Source organism: Somniosus microcephalus, chromosome 9 (genome assembly GCF_052327205.1).
Source record: "Somniosus microcephalus isolate GS21.2 chromosome 9, FLI_Smic_1.0, whole genome shotgun sequence".
In the NCBI taxonomy this organism is placed as follows: Eukaryota; Metazoa; Chordata; class Chondrichthyes; order Squaliformes; family Somniosidae; genus Somniosus; species Somniosus microcephalus.
Window position 1 is genome coordinate 225,148,281 of NC_140995.1, and position 24,955 is coordinate 225,173,235.

The 24,955-nt window shown below is 45.3% G+C and overlaps 1 protein-coding gene across 2 annotated transcripts in view; it reads left to right on the forward strand.

The window, feature by feature from the left end:
* Positions 1 to 24,955, forward strand: part of kif6 (kinesin family member 6) — a 705,324-nt gene that overhangs the window by 586,015 nt on the left and 94,354 nt on the right. For both annotated transcript variants that reach the window (XM_085997944.1, XM_085997945.1), the window contains exons 17-18: positions 17,656 to 17,740; positions 19,545 to 19,680. In XM_085997944.1, the coding sequence (XP_085854070.1) occupies positions 17,656 to 17,740; positions 19,545 to 19,680 (221 nt within the window). The remainder of the gene's footprint in view (positions 1 to 17,655; positions 17,741 to 19,544; positions 19,681 to 24,955) is intronic.

Consider the following 24,955-nt stretch of genomic DNA (forward strand, 5'->3'; position numbering starts at 1 on the left):
AAATTAATTTTTAATTTTGGGCGAATTGGAAAAAGAAACCACTCAGATTATAACGGTAAATAAATTGCAAATGTAGGAAATCTGAAATAAAAACAGAAAATGTTGGAAGTAAACAGCAGGTGCGACAGCATCCGAGAAGAGGTAAGGCAGCCTAACGTTTCAGGAGGACCTTCCAGTTAGAACTGGAAATCAAAGCAACTTGCCAGCTTCCAAAGAACTTTGTGGTAGGGTTTTCTTCTGTTCACCTATGTTGGTAAATAAGTCAGCATGAGTGTAAAACAAGTTTCCTCACTTTATTCTCACACCAGCTTGTTCAGCCAGTACTGGATGAGCAGAAATTTCCTCCAACTAAATATTGGGAAGACCGTTGTCTTCCATCCCGCCACAAACTACGTTCCCTAGCCACCGACTCTATCCCTCTCCCTGACAACTGCCTGAGGCTGAACTAGTCCATTCGCAATCTTGTCGTATTTGACCCCGAGATGAGCTTCCGACCACATATCCATCACCAAGACCGCATTCTTCCACCTCCGTAACGTTGCACGACTCTGCCCCCGCCTCGGCTCATCTGCTGCTGAAACCCTCACCCATGCCTTTGTTACTCTAAACTTGACTATTCCAATGCTCTTCTGGCCGGTCTCCTATCTTCCACCCTACATAAACTTGAGCTCATCCAAATCTCTGCCGCCCGTATCCTAACTCGCACCAAATCCCGTTCACCCATCACCCCTGTGCTCGCTGACCTACATTGGCCTCAATTTTAAAATTCCCATCCTTGCCCCTCCCTATCTCTGTTAGCTCCTTCAGCCCTACAACCCTCTTTGCGCTCCTCCAGTTCTAGCCTCTTGCACATCCCTGATTTTAATCACTCCACCATTGGCGGTCCTGCCTTAAGTTGCCTAGGCCCAAAGCTCTGTAATTCTTTCCTCTCCGCCTCTCTACCTCTTTCCTCCTTTAAGACACTCCTTAAAACCTGCCTCTTTGACCAAGTTTTTGGTCACCTGTCCTAATACTGTATCTCCTTATGTGGCTCGGTGTCAAATTTTATTTGATAACGCTCCTTTGAAGCGCCTTGGGACATTTTACTACATTAAAGGCGCTATATAAATGCCAGTTGTTGTTCGCTAGCATTAGTAAATGGAGGGAAATATATAACCCATTATGCTGCGCTTGTGCTTTCAGTTCCAGTCCTTTACTATTTCTGTCTTTGCTTTTCTGAGTAGGATTCTTTGTCGTCTGTGACAGCCACCCCCGGCTAACTCCTCATCCCTGTAAAAATGGTGTTATATCCCTTTTTAAAGTATTAAATTCCTCTTGTTAAAGTTCCAGATTTGGCTGAGTGCAAAGTACATAATAAATAACTTGGAACAGCAGAGTATGCAAAACAATTCACTGCTGACATCAGGCAGCATAATTCACTCCCCCTTTAGGCTCACAAGTTATGTAGCCCCTGTCACAGTGCATTATGTTACATATTATGCAACTCGAACACATTTATTATATTCTTGCAGCTCATACTTCTGCAGGAGTTTAATAAACAAAGTTTGTTAGCAGCCTGTACATCTAAATAAAACACACAGAAGATTTACTATAGACATATATTTGGCCTTTATCTGATCCAATTCAATGACAGTTTTTGTCTACAGTGATATTGGTGATACTGGATATATAGTTAGTGTAGTGTCCGTGTGTAGATAAAGACACTGAAGACAGGAGTTGGTTCATAGGTATTTACTAAGCAAGTCTGGGGGGGGGGTCTAAAGGATATACACAATACACAGGCTTATATAGCCCAAGTGGCAATTACTGGCATTACGCACACCTGGGGCTCTTAAAGGCACATACACCACCATTCCTCCCCTTCTAGCTAACTCGTACATCATATTTTAAGTAATTATTAATTACATGTTATATGCAAAATAAGATACATTGCTGTATTAATTAATTATAAGTTAGTCTCTCAGGAGGCTTCCTGACTCGGTCCGGATAACGCCTCGGGGGTGTAGTAGTTTCTGGTGCTTTAGTAGATTCTTCTGGCAAGGCTGATTCGGCTTGAATGCCAGTGTCGGGTTCATCGGGTTCCAGTCTCACCGGATCGGAGGTAGATATGGGTATCTCTACTTCATCGTTAGATGTATAGAGTGGTGGTGTAGGTTGTCCCTTTTCGGATGACTTGATGATTTGGTCAGCATGGCGTCTTATTATGCTTTCTCCGATGTCCACGGTATACATCAGTGGTCCTAGTCGTGTGCAGATAGTTCCAGGCTGCCATTTCTCGGTACGGTAGTCCCGGGCCAAAACCGGTTGGCCTATCTGGAAGGTCCTAGTTGGCTTTTCATTCATGCCCTGAAACTGCCGGTTCTCCACGTCCCTTCGGATGTTGGGCTTGACCAAATCCAGCCGGCATCTTAGGTTTCTATTGTAGAACATCATGGCGGGAGTTTGGTTAGTAACCATATGTGTTGCATTCCTATATGCAAATAAGAAGTTATCCACCTTGTGCTGAAGTTTTATGTCTTCATTACTCATGGCCTTTATGGCCTTCTTGAAGGTCTGGACAAACCTTTCAGCCAATCCATTGGTGGCGGGATGGTATGGGGCGGATGTGTAGTGCTTTACCCCATTGTTCTTTAAGAACTTTCTGAATTCTTCGGACACAAATTGCGGTCCATTATCAGAACATATCTGTTCCGGCAGCCCATTCCTGGCAAATATGGTTCTTAATACTGTAATGGTTTTTTCCGTGGTGGTGGAGGACATCTTTATTACCTCCGGCCACTTGGAGTGTGCATCAACTGCGATTAGAAACATTGAGTCCATAAATGGACCAGCAAAGTCGATGTGCACCCTTTGCCAGGGAGATGAGGGCCACTCCCATGGATGTAGAGGGGCTTGTGGTGGAGCGTTTTGGACCTTCTGGCATCCTAGGCAGCTCTTGGTCATTTCTTCGATGTCTCCATCGATACCTGGCCACCATACAAACGCCCTAGCTAGGTTCTTCATTTTCACTCCACCCAGATGCCCCTCGTGAAGCTCCTTTAGCACTTTATCCTGGAGTTTGGGTGGAATCACCACTCTGGATCCACACATCAAGGTTCCTCGGCACACTGACAGCTGTTCTCTTCTTTGCGAGAATGCTGGCAACAGTGGCTCGCCATGTGCTGGCCATCCCTTCACTGTTAAATCGTAGACCCGTGAGAGAGTAGGGTCATTTCTTGTCTCCCTTTCAATGGCAGAATTTGTCACCGGTAGACATTCCACTATGGTAGAGTGGAATATCTCTACTGGGTCTACTGTAGGTGCCTCTTCTATCGTTGGCAATGGTAGGCGTGATAAACCGTCAGCATTCCCATGCTGTTTTGACCCTTTGTATTCAATGTTGTATTGGTGTGCCCCTAGAAAAAGGGACCACCTCTGTAGTCTTTGTGCCGTCATAATGGGGACACCTTTTTTAGGGTTGAATATGGAGATGGTCAGTCAGCAAGGTAAATTTTTGTCCGTGTAGGTAATGGTTGAATTTCTTCACTCCCCATACCAGGCTGAGTGCTTCCCTGTCTATCTGGGCATAGTTACGCTCAGCTGAGTTCAATGAGCGTGACGCAAAAGCTATCGGCCGTTCCGAGCCATCAGGGAATCTATGGGACAATACCGCTCCTATGCCGTAAGGGGATGCATCGCACGCCAGTCTGATTGGTAGTGATGGGTTGTAATGAGCCAAAACTTTCTCGGATGTGATTAAGTCTTTACATTTATGGAAGGCACGTTTACAGTCTTCGTTCCATTTCCAAATCACTCCTGTTTGTAGAAGATCATTAAGAGGGTGTAGAATAGTTGATAAGTTCGGTAAAAATTTATGATAGTAATTTATTAATCCCAGGAATGACCTTAATTGTGAAACATTTTCAGGTGCTGGGGCTTTTATAACTGCTTCAATTTTTTCAGGTGACTTATGCAACCCTTCCTTATTAATTATGTGGCCACAATATGATATCTGATTTTGGAAAAATTCGCACTTGGGGCGATTTGCTCGTAGGCCCCGTTCTTTCAGCCTAGTGAGCACCTGCTCCAAATTGGCAAGGTGCTCGTTGTCGTTTTCTCCTGTTATAAGGATGTCGTCTAGGTAGCATTGAGTCCCCGGAATCCCTTGCAGGACTTGCTCCATAGCTCTTTGCCAGATAGCTGGAGCTGATGCTACTCCAAAAACCAGTCGATTGTACTGGTACAGGTCTTTGTGTGTGTTTATTGTGAGATACTTTTTAGAGGTCTCCTCAACCTCCATCTGTAGATATGCCTGTGCCAAGTCAATTTTTGTGAAACGTTTCCCTCCGGATAGTGAGGCGAAAATATCTTCTATCCTCGGAAGAGGATACTGTACCGTGTGAAGGACCGGGTTTACAGTCACCTTAAAGTCCCCACAGATGCGAATTTTTCTCTGTTCCTCAGAGTTATTTTTCAATGCTTTTTTCATGACTGGAACGATGGGTGTTGCCCATTCGCTCCAATCTACTTTGGATAATACGCCTGCCTTTTCCAAATTCTCCAGCTCTGCCTCGACCGCCGGACGTATTGCGTATGGCACCGGTGTTGCCTTAAAAAATTTGGGAATTGCTGCATCTTCCACTTTTATTGAGGCGGTGATGCCTTTCAAGGTTCCTAGTTTCTCTTGAAACACTTCTTTGGCGTTGGCCAAGATGTCTTTTAATCGTTCAGGTATGATGTCATCATTGTTTTTTTCCTTACTGGTCACCATCAGTGCCTGAATGGAGTGCCAGTCTAAACGTATCTTCCTTATCCATTCACGTCCCAACAACGGTGGACCACCATCTTGTAGAATGTATAAATACAACTTTTGTATTTCTTTGCCGTTGTATACCACAGGCACCCTTATTTTTCCTTTGGGGTAGACTTTCTGCCCCGTATATGTTTTTAAGATAATGGATGTGTCTTTTAGAGGTATATGCGAAAATAGCCTCTCGTAATCTCGTCGATTTATCACGGTTAGAGCTGATCCTGTATCTAGCTCCATTTTAACTGGGGACCCTGCTATTGTGAGGGTAACCCAAATGGTTTGGTAATCTTCATTGGCAATTACATTGTGTAATTTGAGAGAGCTTAGTCTCTTGTTCCCAGAGTCGCTATCGCTATTCTGGTCTTTGGAGCTACTGTCCGTCATCATTTGTACCTTTCTGTGCTTTTCCTTATTGATTCTTTTCCCGTTAGTGGATTTTTTATTTTCAGATCGGCATACACGTGGAATGTGTCCTATCTTTCCGCATCGCTTGCATGCTTTTTCTTTGAACCAGCAATCCCTCTGGTCATGGTTGGATCTGCCGCATCGATAACATTTCTTGAAACCCCGTGTCATTTCATGGGTGCCGAAGTCCTGTGGCCTTTGCTTTATCTTTGCCACTCCTATTGCACTGAAAGCCTTGTCCAGTGTTAAATCTTTTCTAGAAGATACCTTCTTTTGTGTTTCTACACTTAGGGGATCGCAGATGAATTTGTCTTGCAGAGAATCTGCCAGTCCTGCCTCGAATTGGCAGTGTAGGGTATCAACAATCTCTTCAAAATTCTTGTCCATCGGTTCGGCTGGAGTGATTAAGTTGCGTAACAGCTTGTATGTTTCTGCGTCCATTAGATCCAGAAGCACTGAAGCTTTTTTTTCATCTTCTATTCCATTTGCAGTGCAAAACACCTCCACTCTTTCTACATATGTGGTCCAATCCTCTATCTTGTTATCAAAAACATCAATATTGCCAAAGTTAGGCTCTGTTTCGTTTTCAAAAGCATCAATATTGCCAGACTTAGGCATTTCAAAAAAAAGATATGGCGCTTCCCGCGCTTTTTTTTTCTCTGTAGCAACGATATGGCGCTTCCCGCGCTTCCCCGCCGCTGCTACCGATAACAATGCTGTTTTACTGTGGTTTCCGTTTATTCACTGTTGGAGACTCGTTCCCGACAGAGGTATAAATGCTGACCTGCTTGCCGCACCGGCCGTCTCCCGAGTGCACCCTCCCAGTCCGTTATTGCTTGCCTCCGATTTCGCTGCTTGTCTCAGCTGTAGAGCCCGCTGCTGGAGCCCCAGCCTGACGCCCAGGAAGGATTAGCGCAGTACCTGCCACCAGCTTGGCCAGCTGGTGAAACCACAGTTTCTATTACTTCTTTGAGTCTTCTGGACGCTGGAGGAATCGATGTCCTTGAGGTGCTGCCGAATTGCAGGTAAGTCCGTTTCCACTTCGTCGCCACTGTAGTGTCCGTGTGTAGATAAAGACACTGAAGACAGGAGTTGGTTCATAGGTATTTACTAAGCAAGTCTGGGGGGGGTTCTAAAGGATATACACAATACACAGGCTTATATAGCCCAAGTGGCAATTACTGGCATTACGCACACCTGGGGCTCTTAAAGGCACATACACCACCATTCCTCCCCTTCTAGCTAACTCGTACATCATATTTTAAGTAATTATTAATTACATGTTATATGCAAAATAAGATACATTGCTGTATTAATTAATTATAAGTTAGTCTCTCAGGAGGCTTCCTGACTCGGTCCGGATAACGCCTCGGGGGTGTAGTAGTTTCTGGTGCTTTAGTAGGTTCTTCTGGCAAGGCTGATTCGGCTTGAATGCCAGTGTCGGGTTCATCGGGTTCCAGTCTCACCGGATCGGAGGTAGATATGGGTATCTCTACTTCATCGTTAGATGTATAGAGTGGTGGTGTAGGTTGTCCCTTTTCGGATGACTTGATGATTTGGTCAGCATGGCGTCTTATTATGCTTTCTCCGATGTCCACGGTATACATCAGTGGTCCTAGTCGTGTGCAGATAGTTCCAGGCTGCCATTTCTCGGTACGGTAGTCCCGGGCCAAAACCGGTTGGCCTATCTGGAAGGTCCTAGTTGGCTTTTCATTCATGCCCTGAAACTGCCGGTTCTCCACGTCCCTTCGGATGTTGGGCTTGACCAAATCCAGCCGGCATCTTAGGTTTCTATTGTAGAACATCATGGCGGGAGTTTGGTTAGTAACCATATGTGTTGCATTCCTATATGCAAATAAGAAGTTATCCACCTTGTGCTGAAGTTTTATGTCTTCATTACTCATGGCCTTTATGGCCTTCTTGAAGGTCTGGACAAACCTTTCAGCCAATCCATTGGTGGCGGGATGGTATGGGGCGGATGTGTAGTGCTTTACCCCATTGTTCTTTAAGAACTTTCTGAATTCTTCGGACACAAATTGCGGTCCATTATCAGAACATATCTGTTCCGGCAGCCCATTCCTGGCAAATATGGTTCTTAATACTGTAATGGTTTTTTCCGTGGTGGTGGAGGACATCTTTATTACCTCCGGCCACTTGGAGTGTGCATCAACTGCGATTAGAAACATTGAGTCCATAAATGGACCAGCAAAGTCGATGTGCACCCTTTGCCAGGGAGATGAGGGCCACTCCCATGGATGTAGAGGGGCTTGTGGTGGAGCGTTTTGGACCTTCTGGCATCCTAGGCAGCTCTTGGTCATTTCTTCGATGTCTCCATCGATACCTGGCCACCATACAAACGCCCTAGCTAGGTTCTTCATTTTCACTCCACCCAGATGCCCCTCGTGAAGCTCCTTTAGCACTTTATCCTGGAGTTTGGGTGGAATCACCACTCTGGATCCACACATCAAGGTTCCTCGGCACACTGACAGCTGTTCTCTTCTTTGCGAGAATGCTGGCAACAGTGGCTCGCCATGTGCTGGCCATCCCTTCACTGTTAAATCGTAGACCCGTGAGAGAGTAGGGTCATTTCTTGTCTCCCTTTCAATGGCAGAATTTGTCACCGGTAGACATTCCACTATGGTAGAGTGGAATATCTCTACTGGGTCTACTGTAGGTGCCTCTTCTATCGTTGGCAATGGTAGGCGTGATAAACCGTCAGCATTCCCATGCTGTTTTGACCCTTTGTATTCAATGTTGTATTGGTGTGCCCCTAGAAAAAGGGACCACCTCTGTAGTCTTTGTGCCGTCATAATGGGGACACCTTTTTTAGGGTTGAATATGGAGATGGTCAGTCAGCAAGGTAAATTTTTGTCCGTGTAGGTAATGGTTGAATTTCTTCACTCCCCATACCAGGCTGAGTGCTTCCCTGTCTATCTGGGCATAGTTACGCTCAGCTGAGTTCAATGAGCGTGACGCAAAAGCTATCGGCCGTTCCGAGCCATCAGGGAATCTATGGGACAATACCGCTCCTATGCCGTAAGGGGATGCATCGCACGCCAGTCTGATTGGTAGTGATGGGTTGTAATGAGCCAAAACTTTCTCGGATGTGATTAAGTCTTTACATTTATGGAAGGCACGTTTACAGTCTTCGTTCCATTTCCAAATCACTCCTGTTTGTAGAAGATCATTAAGAGGGTGTAGAATAGTTGATAAGTTCGGTAAAAATTTATGATAGTAATTTATTAATCCCAGGAATGACCTTAATTGTGAAACATTTTCAGGTGCTGGGGCTTTTATAACTGCTTCAATTTTTTCAGGTGACTTATGCAACCCTTCCTTATTAATTATGTGGCCACAATATGATATCTGATTTTGGAAAAATTCGCACTTGGGGCGATTTGCTCGTAGGCCCCGTTCTTTCAGCCTAGTGAGCACCTGCTCCAAATTGGCAAGGTGCTCGTTGTCGTTTTCTCCTGTTATAAGGATGTCGTCTAGGTAGCATTGAGTCCCCGGAATCCCTTGCAGGACTTGCTCCATAGCTCTTTGCCAGATAGCTGGAGCTGATGCTACTCCAAAAACCAGTCGATTGTACTGGTACAGGTCTTTGTGTGTGTTTATTGTGAGATACTTTTTAGAGGTCTCCTCAACCTCCATCTGTAGATATGCCTGTGCCAAGTCAATTTTTGTGAAACGTTTCCCTCCGGATAGTGAGGCGAAAATATCTTCTATCCTCGGAAGAGGATACTGTACCGTGTGAAGGACCGGGTTTACAGTCACCTTAAAGTCCCCACAGATGCGAATTTTTCTCTGTTCCTCAGAGTTATTTTTCAATGCTTTTTTCATGACTGGAACGATGGGTGTTGCCCATTCGCTCCAATCTACTTTGGATAATACGCCTGCCTTTTCCAAATTCTCCAGCTCTGCCTCGACCGCCGGACGTATTGCGTATGGCACCGGTGTTGCCTTAAAAAATTTGGGAATTGCTGCATCTTCCACTTTTATTGAGGCGGTGATGCCTTTCAAGGTTCCTAGTTTCTCTTGAAACACTTCTTTGGCGTTGGCCAAGATGTCTTTTAATCGTTCAGGTATGATGTCATCATTGTTTTTTTCCTTACTGGTCACCATCAGTGCCTGAATGGAGTGCCAGTCTAAACGTATCTTCCTTATCCATTCACGTCCCAACAACGGTGGACCACCATCTTGTAGAATGTATAAATACAACTTTTGTATTTCTTTGCCGTTGTATACCACAGGCACCCTTATTTTTCCTTTGGGGTAGACTTTCTGCCCCGTATATGTTTTTAAGATAATGGATGTGTCTTTTAGAGGTATATGCGAAAATAGCCTCTCGTAATCTCGTCGATTTATCACGGTTAGAGCTGATCCTGTATCTAGCTCCATTTTAACTGGGGACCCTGCTATTGTGAGGGTAACCCAAATGGTTTGGTAATCTTCATTGGCAATTACATTGTGTAATTTGAGAGAGCTTAGTCTCTTGTTCCCAGAGTCGCTATCGCTATTCTGGTCTTTGGAGCTACTGTCCGTCATCATTTGTACCTTTCTGTGCTTTTCCTTATTGATTCTTTTCCCGTTAGTGGATTTTTTATTTTCAGATCGGCATACACGTGGAATGTGTCCTATCTTTCCGCATCGCTTGCATGCTTTTTCTTTGAACCAGCAATCCCTCTGGTCATGGTTGGATCTGCCGCATCGATAACATTTCTTGAAACCCCGTGTCATTTCATGGGTGCCGAAGTCCTGTGGCCTTTGCTTTATCTTTGCCACTCCTATTGCACTGAAAGCCTTGTCCAGTGTTAAATCTTTTCTAGAAGATACCTTCTTTTGTGTTTCTACACTTAGGGGATCGCAGATGAATTTGTCTTGCAGAGAATCTGCCAGTCCTGCCTCGAATTGGCAGTGTAGGGTATCAACAATCTCTTCAAAATTCTTGTCCATCGGTTCGGCTGGAGTGATTAAGTTGCGTAACAGCTTGTATGTTTCTGCGTCCATTAGATCCAGAAGCACTGAAGCTTTTTTTTCATCTTCTATTCCATTTGCAGTGCAAAACACCTCCACTCTTTCTACATATGTGGTCCAATCCTCTATCTTGTTATCAAAAACATCAATATTGCCAAAGTTAGGCTCTGTTTCGTTTTCAAAAGCATCAATATTGCCAGACGTAGGCATTTCAAAAAAAAGATATGGCGCTTCCCGCGCTTTTTTTTTCTCTGTAGCAACGATATGGCGCTTCCCGCGCTTCCCCGCCGCTGCTACCGATAACAATGCTGTTTTACTGTGGTTTCCGTTTATTCACTGTTGGAGACTCGTTCCCGACAGAGGTATAAATGCTGACCTGCTTGCCGCACCGGCCGTCTCCCGAGTGCACCCTCCCAGTCCGTTATTGCTTGCCTCCGATTTCGCTGCTTGTCTCAGCTGTAGAGCCCGCTGCTGGAGCCCCAGCCTGACGCCCAGGAAGGATTAGCGCAGTACCTGTCACCAGCTTGGCCAGCTGGTGAAACCACAGTTTCTATTACTTCTTTGAGTCTTCTGGACGCTGGAGGAATCGATGTCCTTGAGGTGCTGCCGAATTGCAGGTAAGTCCGTTTCCACTTCGTCGCCACTGTAGTGTCCGTGTGTAGATAAAGACACTGAAGACAGGAGTTGGTTCATAGGTATTTACTAAGCAAGTCTGGGGGGGGTTCTAAAGGATATACACAATACACAGGCTTATATAGCCCAAGTGGCAATTACTGGCATTACGCACACCTGGGGCTCTTAAAGGCACATACACCACCATTGCTCTTAAAGGCACATACACCACAGTTAGTGGTAAATAATCAGTTTCTGTTAATCAACTTGGTTCTTTCACTTGTCAATATTAATTCAGGCGAACTTGTGGATCTCCCGCAACATTGCTCATTGGATAAAAAGGGTTGTGCCGTGTTTCTGACAGGTTGGTGGGGTCACCACTTTTGTTTTTAAGTTGGATGTGTCCTTGGAACCTCTGAGACTGGAATGAGCAGGATGTGTATCCTGAGCAAGGAGGGATCAGGGCTTGAAGCTAGATGCAAAGGATTGAAGCCAAGGTGAAGCACTGCCCAGCTGGAGGACTAGTTGTGGGCCTGCGAGTCAGGAAACGGATGGGGGAGGTGAAGCACAAACAGGCCCAGAAGCAGAGCACCTGAACCCAAATGGGGAACTCAGCTGGATGAAGTGTGGTGCAGTGCACATCTGAAACTGAGTCCGAGGCTTTTGGAGACCCCGGAGTCTCCACAACAGAGTGTTCTAAATGGAGTTGCAAGTTTTGCAGACAATTTATTCTCCAGTTTATCCCTAAGAGCATCTATTCAAAAGTTCACAACCAACTGAGCACCAATTATTAATAAGAAAGAACGTGCATTTATATAGCGCCTTTCACTTCCACAGGACATCCCAAAGCGCTTTACAGTAAATGAAGTGGTTTTGAAGTGTAGTCACTGTTGCACTGTAGAAAAGCAGCAGCCATTTTACGTACAGCAAGGTCCCCCAGACAGCAATGTGATGATAAGCAGATAATCTGTTTTAGTGATGGTGGGTAAAGGATAAATATTGGCCAGGACACTGGGGATAACTCCCCTGCTTGTCTTGGAACAGTGTCATGGGTTCTTTTACGTCCATCTGAGATGGCAGACGGCACTCGGTTTAACGTGTCATCTGAAAGATGGAACCTCCAACAATGCAGCACTCCCTCAATTAGATCATGGCTGATCTGTATCGTGACTCCATTTACCCGCCTTGGTTCCGTAACCCTTAATACTCTTGCCTAACAGAAACTTATCAATCTCAGTTTGTAAATTTTCAATTGACCTATAGCCTCAACAGCTTTTTGGGGGAGAAATGGGTTCAAGACTCTGATGATTTGCTGTGGTGAATGAAGGGAGGGGAGTGGAGGGGAGGCCCCCGTTCCTTCTCAAGTGGGTTGGAGGGGCTTATCGAGACGGGGTTACATACTGGTTCCCAATCAGCTGCAATAAAGATCGCAACTTATTTCTCTTTGTAGCAGCCGACTTACAGTAAAGCAGATTGTCTCCTCGATCCACGTCCAGCATAAGTAATCTAGGGGACGTGAAAGTGTTTTTTCACTTTAGGTTTATGGTGATCCAACATCTCTGCTGTCGTTTGAGCAAAATGTTGTTTTGGGCAACCCTTACTTTGAAAGAGTCCTTGATGTGAAAACTTCATCTTCTTCTCTGCCTGTACAGTGTGATGCCTGGGATTTTTTTGTGTTGGTTATGGTTTTTGTGCCTCAAATACACTGAATGAACTTCACCAATATGTTCACCGATGTCCAAGGTTATGATAGCTCCAGTGCCATCTAGTGGACAAGATTAGTAACCACTCTGTGATTTCACGGAAAAGACTTCAGATTAGTGAATTGATGGTCATGTAACGTTAGGTGGGCTGCAACTTGTTAATGGGACACAAAACGTTACTCTGACAGCACCACCTACAGGATCCTACTACCACATACATTTTCTTTTGTATATAATAGACACTATTTGGCTATTTAAAATAGTCAGGCAGTTATTGGGAACACGATAGCAAAATACTGCGGACGCTGGCAATCCGAAATAACAACAGAAAACGCTGGAAAAACTCAGCAGGCCAGGCAACATCTGTGGAGAGAGAAACAGAGTCAACGTTTCAGGTCAAAGACCTTTCATCAGAACTGAGAAAAAAGCAGGAAATGAAACAGATTAAAAAGCAAGTTTGGGGGCTGGGAAATGGGGGAGGGGATGAAAGAACAAAAGGGAATGTCTGTGGGAGGTGAAGAGACATTAAGAGATATTCAAGGCGAGACGAGATGGTAATAGGACAGGTAAAGAGACAAAGGATGGCTCTAGATGAAGTGTGAAATGCGCTGGCAGAGTGAAAGACAGCTGCCATGTGGGGGAGAGAGAAAAAGGAAAAGGCACAAACCAAAAGTGTGGATAAAAAATATATAAAAATATGATAGGAGCCGAGGTTATGATCTGAAAGTTATTGGGATCAATTGTATTTGGCTACTTGAATCAAAATCAGGTCAGTTAGTATGGTTGATAGTATTAGACAATTTGAATCAGTATCTTTTGTTAGCGTGGATCAGTAGTAGCACTCAGTCATGAAGGTTGCAGCTTGAAGCTCCATTCTATACCTTGAATACATAATCAAGCTTGACACTTAAGTCCTGTATTGTAAGAGGTGACATCTCTTGGATCAGATGCTAAATCAAGGCCCTGTCTGACTGCGCAGGTGAATATAAAAAATTCCTATGGCACTATTTAAAAAATAGCAAGACATTCCCCGGGCTAACATTCGCCCCCCAATTAACACCACAGTCAGATTAGGAGTCATTTTAACTGTTGCGGTGGTGTAATATGGGCAATGTCAGATCAGCCAGCCGTTAGACATCGCTCCCGATTTGTATTTCTATGCTTGATGCTGGCAGCTATGTCAACAATGATAATGCCATGAACTCCAAGGTGCACACCATCTGCCGGTCATATATTGCCATTCCTTCATTGTCGCTGAGTTAATATCCTTGAATTCCCTACCTAACACCATTTTGTGGGAGCACTTATCACCACAAGAACTGCAGCAGTTCAAGGAGAAGGCCCACCACAAACAACTTCTCAGGGAAACTAGGGATGGCCAATAAATAATGACCTGATACTGTTTTAAGTTGTATTTTTCTGTTGATGTGTACAGTTTTAATTAATAAATGTGTGTCCATAGAAACATAGAAGATAGGAGCAGGAGTAGGCCATTCGACCCTTCGAGCCTGCTCCGCCATTCAACGAGATCATGGCTGATCATCCAAACCCTAGCACCCAGTCCCTACACCGACAGCCATCCCACACAAGCCCTATCCCCGTAACCCCACGTATTTAATCCCCCCCTAACACTAAGGGCCAATTTTTGTCATGGCCAATCAACCTAACCCGCACATCTTTGGACTGTGGGAGGAAACCGGAGCACCCGGAGGAAACCCACGCAAACATGTGCAAACATGTCCCATGTGTAAATTCCTTCACCAGATAGGGTGAATGTAAAGCAGACACCTTTTCAAATCTGGATGATGCACACTGGGGTGCAAAATTAATTGAAATAAGCCATCAATGGATTTAATTTCCTCTTTGCTAATTTTAGTGGTTGAATAAATCCCTGTCTGTACTGTATTAATGCAGTTGTTAGTCAACCTGTTTAAAATAGAAGAAATTAAACCGCTGGAATAGGCTGCTTAGATCAAATGCTTCATAGGCATGGATGAATTTGTACACCTCAACTTGGTTCCCTGTAGGCGTGAGCCCAGAACACAAAACTGCCGATACGATGGCACTAAATCTGCAACCCAATGAGTTGTAATAGTCTGGAGAGATGGTTGTTTTCCATAAACCACTGTTCCTCACTCAATCGACAAAGATAAAAACTACAAATGCTGGGAATTTGAAATTAAAAAACAGAAAATGCTGGAAATGAGTGACGGGTCAGTTAGATACTGAAAGAGAAAGACAAGTTAACCTTTTGGAAGTGATCCTTCATCAGAACTGTCATTTGGCTGACTTGACCCTGGTTCAAGTCTACATTCTGCTTCCTCAACCCTGGTCTTGTTATATAGGCGGCCAGAGGGAACCAGAGGGAAATGGAGAAATAAGCTGGAATAGACTAAGGATAAGGGTAAATACAAGCTGGGAGAGAGACAGAAAATTGCTTCATGGAGACTAATGGGCTAAGAGAGAGAACAGCAACACTGAGGCTGTAAAAATAAACAAGTGAAGGGAGAGAAAGAAAGACTCAAAAACAAACTCTTACGAGGTAAAATATACTGTAAACTGGGAGGGAGGAGGCATATGCACAGGTATTTTAAAGTGATTCAAGCAGTGGCATGTGATTCCCTTAAATCATCGAGTGGAAACCACAGCACGTGCAATATACCATTACAAAATCGCTTTAAAAGAGTTCTCTGTTTTTTCCTGTTTGAAACCTCAGCCATGTTAACATCTGATGGGAGTTAGAGATGGATGGAAACAATTAATAAAATATGCACACTTTAGCAGCGAGAGCCTTAATTGCCTACAATTGCCCAAAATAAAAATACCATGTGGGGTTATGTTGTCCAGGCAGATTATAGTTGCTGTCTCCATGCTCAGAGTTAGTGGCAGGCAGAATGCAACCATTTGAACTTGTAAGTAACCATGACACCATTTGTTTTGTTGTCTAAACAAAAATGAGCTGCTAAGGCTTTAACTCAGCCACGGAATTATCAGAACTTTGGGACGGTTCAAAATGTTAATTATAAAATCAGAGTGGAGATCTAGTTGCTGCTTTTTTGCAACCTCTGTTTCTTTAAATAGTTCTTTAAAGGGAACACGAGCATGGAGGAGAAACTCTTTAAATGCAAATTATGTTACGTATTTCCCCTCTCTCCTCCCTAATACGGACTTTTTATTCGTGTGTCAGTTGTATTTCTTTTTCTACCACATCTGTTAACATTCTGCACTGCTCCCACCCTCTAGTTGCTCTGTATTAACGTCATTGTAAACAAAGAAAGACTTGCATTTATATGTGACTTTTCACAATCTCAGAATGTCCCAAAGCACTTTACAGCCAGTGAAGTATTTTTGAAGTGTAGTCACTGTTGTAACGTAGGAAACACGGCAGCCAATTTACACACATCAAAACTCCCACAAACAGCAATGGATAAATGACCAGATCATCTGTTTTAGGTGTTGGTTGAGGGATAAATATTGGCCAGGACACTGGGGAGAGTGCCCCGGCTCTTCTTCAAATAGTGCCATGGGATCTTTTACGTCCACCTGAGAGGGTAGCACTCCCTTAGTAATGCACTGGAGTCTCAGCCTAGATTTTGTGCTCAAGTCTCTAGAGTGAGGCTTGAACCCACAACCTTCCTACTCAGCGTGCTACTCAGAGGCTGACACCATGGACTGATTTCCTCTAGTTGCTGTGTGTTCCAAATCCGTGCCCATCTTTCCCGCAATTCCATGTTTGAATCCCTCCAATCAGGTTTCCACCCTTGCCACAGTACCGAAACGGCTCTCATCAAAGTCACAAATGACATCCTTTGTGACTGTGACAAAGGTAAACTATCCCTCCTCGTCCTTTTTGACTTGTCTGCAGCCTTTGACACGGTTGACCACTCCATCCATCTCCAACGCCTCTCCACCATCGTCCAGCTGGGTGGGACTGCACTCGCCTGGTTCCATTCTTATTTATCTAATCGTAGCCAGAGAATCACCTGCAACGGCTTCTCTTCCCTCTCCCGCATCGTTACCTCTGGTGTCCCCCAAGGATCTATCCTTGGCCCCCTCCTATTTCTCATCTACATGTTGCCCCTTGGCGACATCATCCGAAAACACAGCGTCAGTTTCCACACGTATGCTGCCGACACCCAGCTCTACCTCACCACCTCTTCTCTCGACCCCTTCATGGTCTCTAAATTGTCAGACTGTTTGTTTGGCATACTGTTCTGAGCAAAAATGTTCTCCAATTAAATATTGGGAAGACCGAAGCCATTGTTTTCGGTCCCTGCCACAAACTTCATTCCCTAGCCACTGACTCCATCCCTCTCCCTAACATCTGTCTGAGGCTGAACCACACTGCTCGCAACATTGGTGTCATATTTGACCCTGAAATGAGCTTCCGACCACATATCCGCAGCATAACAAAGACCGCCTATTTCCACCTTGGTAACATCGCCCGTCTCCACCCTTGCCTCAGCTCATCCTCTGCTGAAACCCTCATCCATGCCTTTGTTACCTTTAGACTTGACTATTCCAACGCATTCCTGGCTGGCCTCCCACATTCTACCTTACGTAAACTTGAGGTCATCCAAAACTCGGCTGCCCGTGTCCTAACTCGCACCAAGTCCCGTTCGCCCATCACCCCTGTGCTCGCTGACCTACATTGGTTCCCGGTTAAGCAGTGCCTCGATTTCAAAATTCTCATTCTTGTTTTCAAATCCCTCCATGGCCTCACCCCTCCCTATCTCTATAATCTCTGGAATTCCCTGCCTAAACCTCTCTGCCTCGCTACCTCTCTTTCCTCCTTTAAGATACTCCTTAAAACCTACCTCTTTGACCAAGCTTTTGGTCACCTACCCTAATTTCTCCTTATGTGGCTCCAGTAACATATTCTAAAAGAACCCACTTAAGATTTGGCCGATGTCTCCACATATACACTTGCGATATCCCTACACATGGCGACTAGAGGAATGTTTACCCCAAGACAGCAGAAGGTGATCTCCTCTTAGGCTTCCATCAGTGCCGCTATTTCTTTTCTCATCACGGTGGGGAACCCTGGCAGCATGGCTGAGACCTCATGTGCTTACAACAAATAAATTCCTGCTGCCACAAAGGGACTTCAGTAGAGCAAATGATGCTTTACGCTACACTTCAATATTCCCTTGTATGATATCTCATCAGGTGTGACCAGTGAGCCAGTAGATGCTACTGAGCCAGACCACATAGAAGATGAACTTCGAGAGAAAATTGAGGAAGAAAAGAAGAGGTTGGTGACCTTGTTTTATTTCATTTAATTTGGGCCTTGTTATGTATAGCACCTACAAAAAAAATGAAGTACAAAACAGTCAAGTTCCTGGGGTCCAGTTAAAGAGCAGCATTGGCTACGGGCCCAAGGGCTGGAGATCAATGGAGAACAAGTAGCTCAGGTACACTAAGAAACAGGGACTGAGGAAAATAACTGCCTGATGAATATGATTCTGTCTATTGCTTGACTACTCTATGGGATACTTCACCCAGCTTAGGCACCAGTGCCCAGATGTTAGTGAGGAGGTCTCTACAGGATCAACTGGGTTGAGATATCCTAAGGATTTTCCTGACACAATGTCAATAGGACCGTCCGATTTTCCTCCTTATTTTTGAACTTTGTAATGATGGTTTCCAACTCAGTGGGTTGCAAGCCGGCGAGGTCCTCTGTAAAATGCAGGTTGGGCTCTGATGACGTCCGGTGGCTCCCCAGCCAAATCAAACCTGCTGGGAACAGCAGCTAGGGCCAGAAGAAGCCCAGTGAGGTAAATTTTAAAAGGAGGAGCAGGAGTGCATGTCCGGGCTCCACAATGAAACCTTGGGCCATCCCTTCCCCGGGCTTCCCTCCCACCCTTCCCTTGACGGGTATGCCCCTCCCTGGGCCAGGAGTCAGTGTAGATTGACAAGCACAATGGGTGAATGGGACTTGGTGTGAGTTAGGATACAGGCAGCAGAGTTTTGGATGAACTCGAGTTTTTGGAGGGTGGAAGATGAGCAGGCCAGCCAGAAGAGCGTTGGAATAGTCGAGTCTGGAGGTACCAAAGGCATGGATGAGAGTTTCAGCAGCAGATGAGCTGAGGCAGGGGCGGAGACGGGCGATGTTACGGAGGTGGAAGTAGGCGGTCTTGGTGATGGAGAGGATATAGGGTCGAAAGCTCAGCTCAAGGTCAAGTAGGATGCCGAGGGCATTAGTGAACCAGTTGGGTTTTTATGACCAGCTGGAAGCTTTCTAGTGCCAGCCCAGATTTATAGAATTCAATTTCACAACTTGCCTTGGTGGGATTTCAACTCAAGACCGCTGGGTTGCTTATTACCATAACCACTACGCTACTAATTGTAAAGTGGCATTGGGTGCAGGGCACTTGCCCCATCTCAGTTAGTGACATAGCATCAAGCGGTAAGGCCATAGCAAACAAAGGAGAAAATGAAATTAAAACCTTCTCTATAAATAATTTCAGTAAATGATTAACATTCCAGTTGGGCACTATGGAAAAGGTCCAAACAGCCTGCGTCAGACCATCTGTTACTATGATGTGAACTAAAGACTGTCAGTACTCACATTTGCCGGACTGTCTGCCTCTATTTTACACATTCATCACCTTCTGTGTAAAGTAGTTAAATCTCAACTGTCTGCATAACTTCCCTCTTTGAACTGCAATTCGTGCTCCCTAGTTACAGCCTCTATGGTTACATCAAAAAATTTATTAGGGTTCAGTTTAATCTATACCCAGTTGAATCTTAAAAACTTCATTCAGGTCTCCCTGGAGGCTTCTTTCCTCCAGTGTAAACATTCCCAGCTTCTCGGTTCCAAGTCCTACCACAGCACAGTCCCCTGAATCCTCTGTGTGCTGTGCCATTGATTGACTAGATGTAATATTGTACACTTATAACACACAAAAATAGGACTTGTACATCAGCGCAATTTATATTTTGTTTATTAGGTATGGCTGCCGAACACACGGGTGACTTAACATGGTGAGCGTTCCCTTGAAATCCCTCAACCCTCACAGCTGCAATGTGACTGTTTTACTTTAATTCCTGTCCAGTTACAAAATGACCTTCAATCGTCTGAAAGGGCTGAAGACCGAGATTGAGCACTTACAGCACCTTCTGCAAAAGGTCAAGGTGATGATGCAAAAGGATTTCGAGGTCTGGTGGTCCGAAGAGGCAGTAAGGCTCCAGGTAATACAACCTTTTCAACGGCCGCTTGTTCCCGGTGTCAAAGTTGAAGGAAGTCCCAGGGTGCAGTGTAAAATTCCACTGGCAGTGTGTTGCTCCGAATTCGCTAGATGTTCAAAAGATCGAACAAATAGGTTTGCAATTTTTCCTTTTAGGGTTCAAATGTAAGTTTGGTCTGAACAAACACACAGGCAACAGATTTCGTGTACAAAGATTTATCTCTAATAAATGCTTAACAAACACTGTTCATTATTTAAAGTATAATTCCAAAATATAAGACTCACAACTTATTACCCGATTTTGGTCCGTGGTGATCAATCTCTGTCCAAACCTCTACGTAGGGTTTCTGTCCCCAGGTCCCTGCTGTCGAGTGTTGCTCCTAGATCCTCGCTGCTCTATCTGGGGTTTTCCCTCCTGGTTTATACTATTCTAAAATCTGTCCCATCTCCTTGGTTACACATTTGTTCCTTTTTTCCTGTGCCCTGATGAACAGTTTATCCTATTCTACAACCTGTCCCATCTCCTTGATTAGTTTACGTCTGACTTCATTTAACTGGCGTCTGTAGTGACCTCACCCGTGTCTGACGAGGTTACCTATGAGCCCTCTGTTCAGAACATCCCATGGCTGATACTGAATTTCTGCATTATTTACCCACTATCTCTTACACATGGTGACTCCTTCATTTTATTTGTTTTCTTACTTAGCTTCTATTTCCACAAATGCTAGAGTCGCTTATTTACAATACAGATTTACGTCCATAATATGATCTTCACGGGCAACTTTCTAATCTTGGAAAATACTCTTGGGGAGTGGGGACGGTGGAGGGTACTTCCCAGACACTAGATAGCAATGTATGATGGCTATCTGATGAACTATCGTAGAAATGGAATATATTCCATGACTACTTACTCTGCTGTGTGCAGGTCATGTAATGTTCTGCGAACTCCCCTAAATCCTCTACTGCTTGGTCTGTCTCCTATGTCACAAACCACAAGATGATTACAGAAGAGGAAGGCCATTCAGCCCATTTTAATGCATCCATACAGAGAAATCCTCATGTTCCCCCATGTGGCATCCAATTGTTTCTTAAATTATTCCAAGGTTTAAGCCTGTAGTATCTTATCTGGAAGTGTATTCCACATGTTGATCACTCTTTATGTGAAGAAAATTTCCTGATATGACCTAAATTTACTTAATATTAATTTGAACCTGTGTCCCCTAGTTCTAATCCTGTAGTTTAATTTATAGTAATATTTCCAGGTTAATTTTTTATGTACTATTAATAAACTTATATACCTCTAAAGCCTATGTTTTTCTAGTCTTTTCTCATAACTCAGATCCCAGATTCTGAGGATCAGCTTTATTGCTCTTCTTTATACTGCCTCCTGTGCTTGAACTGTCTCTCTTGTTTCTTGGTGACCACAACTTTTTAAAAATTAATTTATGGGATGCGGGTGTTTATTACCCATCCCTAATTGCCCTTGAGAAGGTGGTGGTGAGCTGCCTTCTTGAACCGCTGCAGTCCGTGTGGTGAAGGCACTCCCACAGTGCTGTTAGGGAGTGAGTTCCAGGATTTTGACCCAGCGACGATGAAGGAACGACGATATACTTCTAAGTCAGGATGGTGTGTGACTTGGAGGGGAACTTGCAGGTGTTGGCATTCCCATGTGCCTGGTGCCCTTGTCCTTCTAGGTGGAAGAGGTCGCGGGTTTGGGAGGTGCTGCCGAAGAAGCCTTGGCGAGTTGCTGCAGTGCATCTTGTAGATGGTACACACTGCAGCCACGGATCGCCGGTGGTGGAGGGAGTGAATGTTTAAGGTGGTGGATGGGGTACCAATCAAGCGGGCTGCTTTGTCCTGGATGGTGTTGAGCTTCTTGAGTGTTGTTGGAGCTGCACTCATCCAGCCAAGTGGAGAGTATTCCATCACACTCCTTACTTGTGCCTTCTGGATGGTGGAAAGGCTTTGGGGAGTCAGGAGGTGAGACACTCGCCGCAGAATACCCAGCCTCTGACCTGCTCTTGTAGCCACAGTATTTATGTGGCTGGTCCAGTTAAGTTTCTGGTCAATGGTGACCCCCAGGATGTTGATGGTGGGGGATTCGGCAATGGTAATGCCGTTGAATGTCAAGGGGAGGTGGTTAGACTCTCGCTTGTTGGAGATAGTCGTTGCCTGCCACTTATCAGCCCAAGCCTGAACGTCTTCCAAATTTTGTTCCATGTGGGCATGAACTGCTTCATTATCTGAGGAGTTGTGAATGGTGCTGAACACTGTGCAGTCATCAGCGAACATCCCCATTTCTGACCTTATGTTGGAGGGAAAGTCATTGATAAAGCAGCTGAAGATAGTTAGGCCTAGGACACTGCCCTGAGGAACTCCTGCAGTACTGTCCTGGGGCTGTGATGATTGACCTTCAACCATCACAACCATCTTCCTTTGTGCTAGGTATAACACCAGCCAGTGGAGCGTTTTCCCCCCGATTCCCATTGACTTCAGTTTTACTAGGGCTCCTTAATGCCACACTTGGTCAAATGCTGCCTTGATGTCAAGGGCAGTCGCGCTCACCTCACCTCTGGAATTCAGCTCCTTTGTCTATGTTTGGACGAAGGCTGTAATAAGGACAGGAGCCGAGTGGTCTTGGCAGAACCCAAACTGGGCATCAGTTGGCAGGTTTTTGGTGAGTAAGTGCCGCTTGATAACACTGTCGACGACACCTTCCATCACTTCGCTGATGATTCAAAGTGGACTGATGGGGCGGTAATTGGCCGGGTTGGATTTGTTCTGCTTTTTGTGGACAGGACTTACCTGGGAAATGGAGTGTGCCTTTGGCGTAGCGGTAGCATCCCCACCGCTGGGCCAGAAGGCGTAGGGTTTCGAACCCCGCTCCAGACAGTCCCAGCAAGTGGAGTCGGAGCTCCGGCTCTAAATTCTGGGTTGACATCCAGCGGGATACTTGCGTCCATGGGTGTGGGTGGCTGCCCCCCCCCCTCGTATGGGTCGTGGGAGCCCGTAAAACCCTCCCGCCATAGTACTGGCTGGTACTAAGATGGTTACGGTCACGGAAGGAGCATTAATCGTGGCCAGAAATCCTTCCACCACTTCATACAGTTCCCCAAAGGGAACAGTGTAAAGACACGTACGACGACGACAACCTGGGAAATTTTCCATATTGTCAGATAGATGCCAGTGTTGTAGTTGTACTGGAACAGCTTGGCTAGAGGCGCGGCTAGTTCTGGAGCACAAGTCTTCAGCATGATAGCCGGGATGTTGTCGGGGCCCATAGCCTTTGACGTATCCAGTGCGCTCAGCCGTTTCTTGATATCATGTGGAGTGAATCAAATTGGCTGAAGACTGGCTTCTGTGATGGTGGAGGCCTCAGGAGTAGGCCGATATGGATCATCCACTCGGCACTTCTGGCTGAAGATGGTTGCAAACATTTTAGCCTTGTCTTTTGCACTCATGTGCTGGGCTCCACCATCATTGCCACACAACATGATGGAGGGTGTCCTCAGTGTGCGGTGGCCACTGCTGCCAATTGTTGTCATGGACAGATGCATCTGCGACTGGCAGCTATGTCCTTCAGGACTTGGCCAGCTCGGTCAGTAGTGGTGCTACCAAGCCACTCTTGGTGATGGACATTGAAGTCCCCCACCCAGAGTACATTCTGTGCCCTTGCTACTCTCAGTGCTTCTTGGTGGTGTTCAACATGGGGAAGTACTGATTCATAAAAGAAAGATAGACTTGCATTTATATAGTGCCTTTCACGACCACCGGACGTCTCAAAGTGCTTTACAGTCAATGAAGTATTTTTGGAGTGTAGTCACTGTTGTAATGTGGGAATGTCCCATCAGCTGAGGGAGGGCTGTAGGTGGTAATCAGCAGGAGGTTTCCTTGCCCATGCTTGACCTGAAGCCATGAGGTCCAGAGTCAATGTTGAGGACTCCCAGGGCCACTCCTTCCCGACGATATACCACTGTGCCGCCACCCCTGGTGATGGAGGAGTTTGGGACATTGGCTGAAAGGTATGATTCTGTGAGTATGACTATGTCAGGCTGTTGCACAAGTCCCCAGATGTTGGTGAGGAGGACTTTGCAGGGTCGACTGGGCTGGGCGTGCCGATGCCGTGTCCGTACCGAGGTCGATGCTGGGTGGTCCGTCCGGTTTCATTCTTATTATTGTGTTTTGTAGCGGTTTGTTACAACTGAGTGGTTTGCTAGGCCATTTCAGAGGGTAATTAAGAGTCAACCACATTGCTGTGAGATCTTATAGGCCAGACCAGGTAAGGATGGCAGATTTCCTTTCCTAAAGGACATTAGTGAACCAGATGGGTTTTTACGACAATTTCACAGGTACCATTATTGATACTACAGTACCTTTTTATTCCCCAGCTGCCATGGTGGGATTTGAACTCATGTCTCTGGATCATTAGTCCAGGCCTCTGGATTACTGGCCCAGTGACATTACCACTGCGCTACCGTTCCCGCTACTGGACGCAGTATTCTTAGTGCGGTCTGACCAGAGCCCTATAAAGTTTGATCGCTACCTCTTCTAAAATATTCTACTGTTTCCTTTCAGCTTTATCCATAGATATTTCAATGCCATTCATGGAGTACCTGTGTTATCTATTTATTCCCCCACCCCCCATCTGTGGCAATTTACACTTGTTTGCATTAAATTTCATCTCCCATTGTTCTTCCCACTCCCGTATCTTGTCCAACTCATTCTGTGATTTCTGAGCTGAATCTTGTGATATCACTGCCCCTCCTAGTTCAGTATCATCTGCAAATTTGACTACTGTGCATTGCGTTTCTGAATCCAGGTTATTTATGTGAATTAGAAACAGTAGTGGTCCCAGCATGGAGCCCTGAGGTGCCGCACTCAGTACTGATTTCCAATTTGACATAACTCCTCTATCGAGTACTCATTGTTTCCAACCTTTTAGCCAGTTTCTTATCCATTCCCAGGGTTTACTCTGAAACTCCACAACTTTCAGTTTAGTTCATGGCCTTTCATGTTAAAGTTTATCAAAATCCTTTTGGAAATTTTGGTACACCACATCACAGGGCTTACCACAGTCTACAGGAAACTCTTTTTTATCCGGCACCGACAGGACCGGCGTGCTGCCGCTTGATCAAAAAGTCCGGATTAGAGAGAGGTATACTTACTAAGGTACGAGAACCCCGTACACGGCCACAGATCCAGGCTTCCCTGTTGCATAGCAATAGGCGCAGGAACCCCGGTTACACAGCCACAGACCCAGGAACCCCGGTTACACGGCC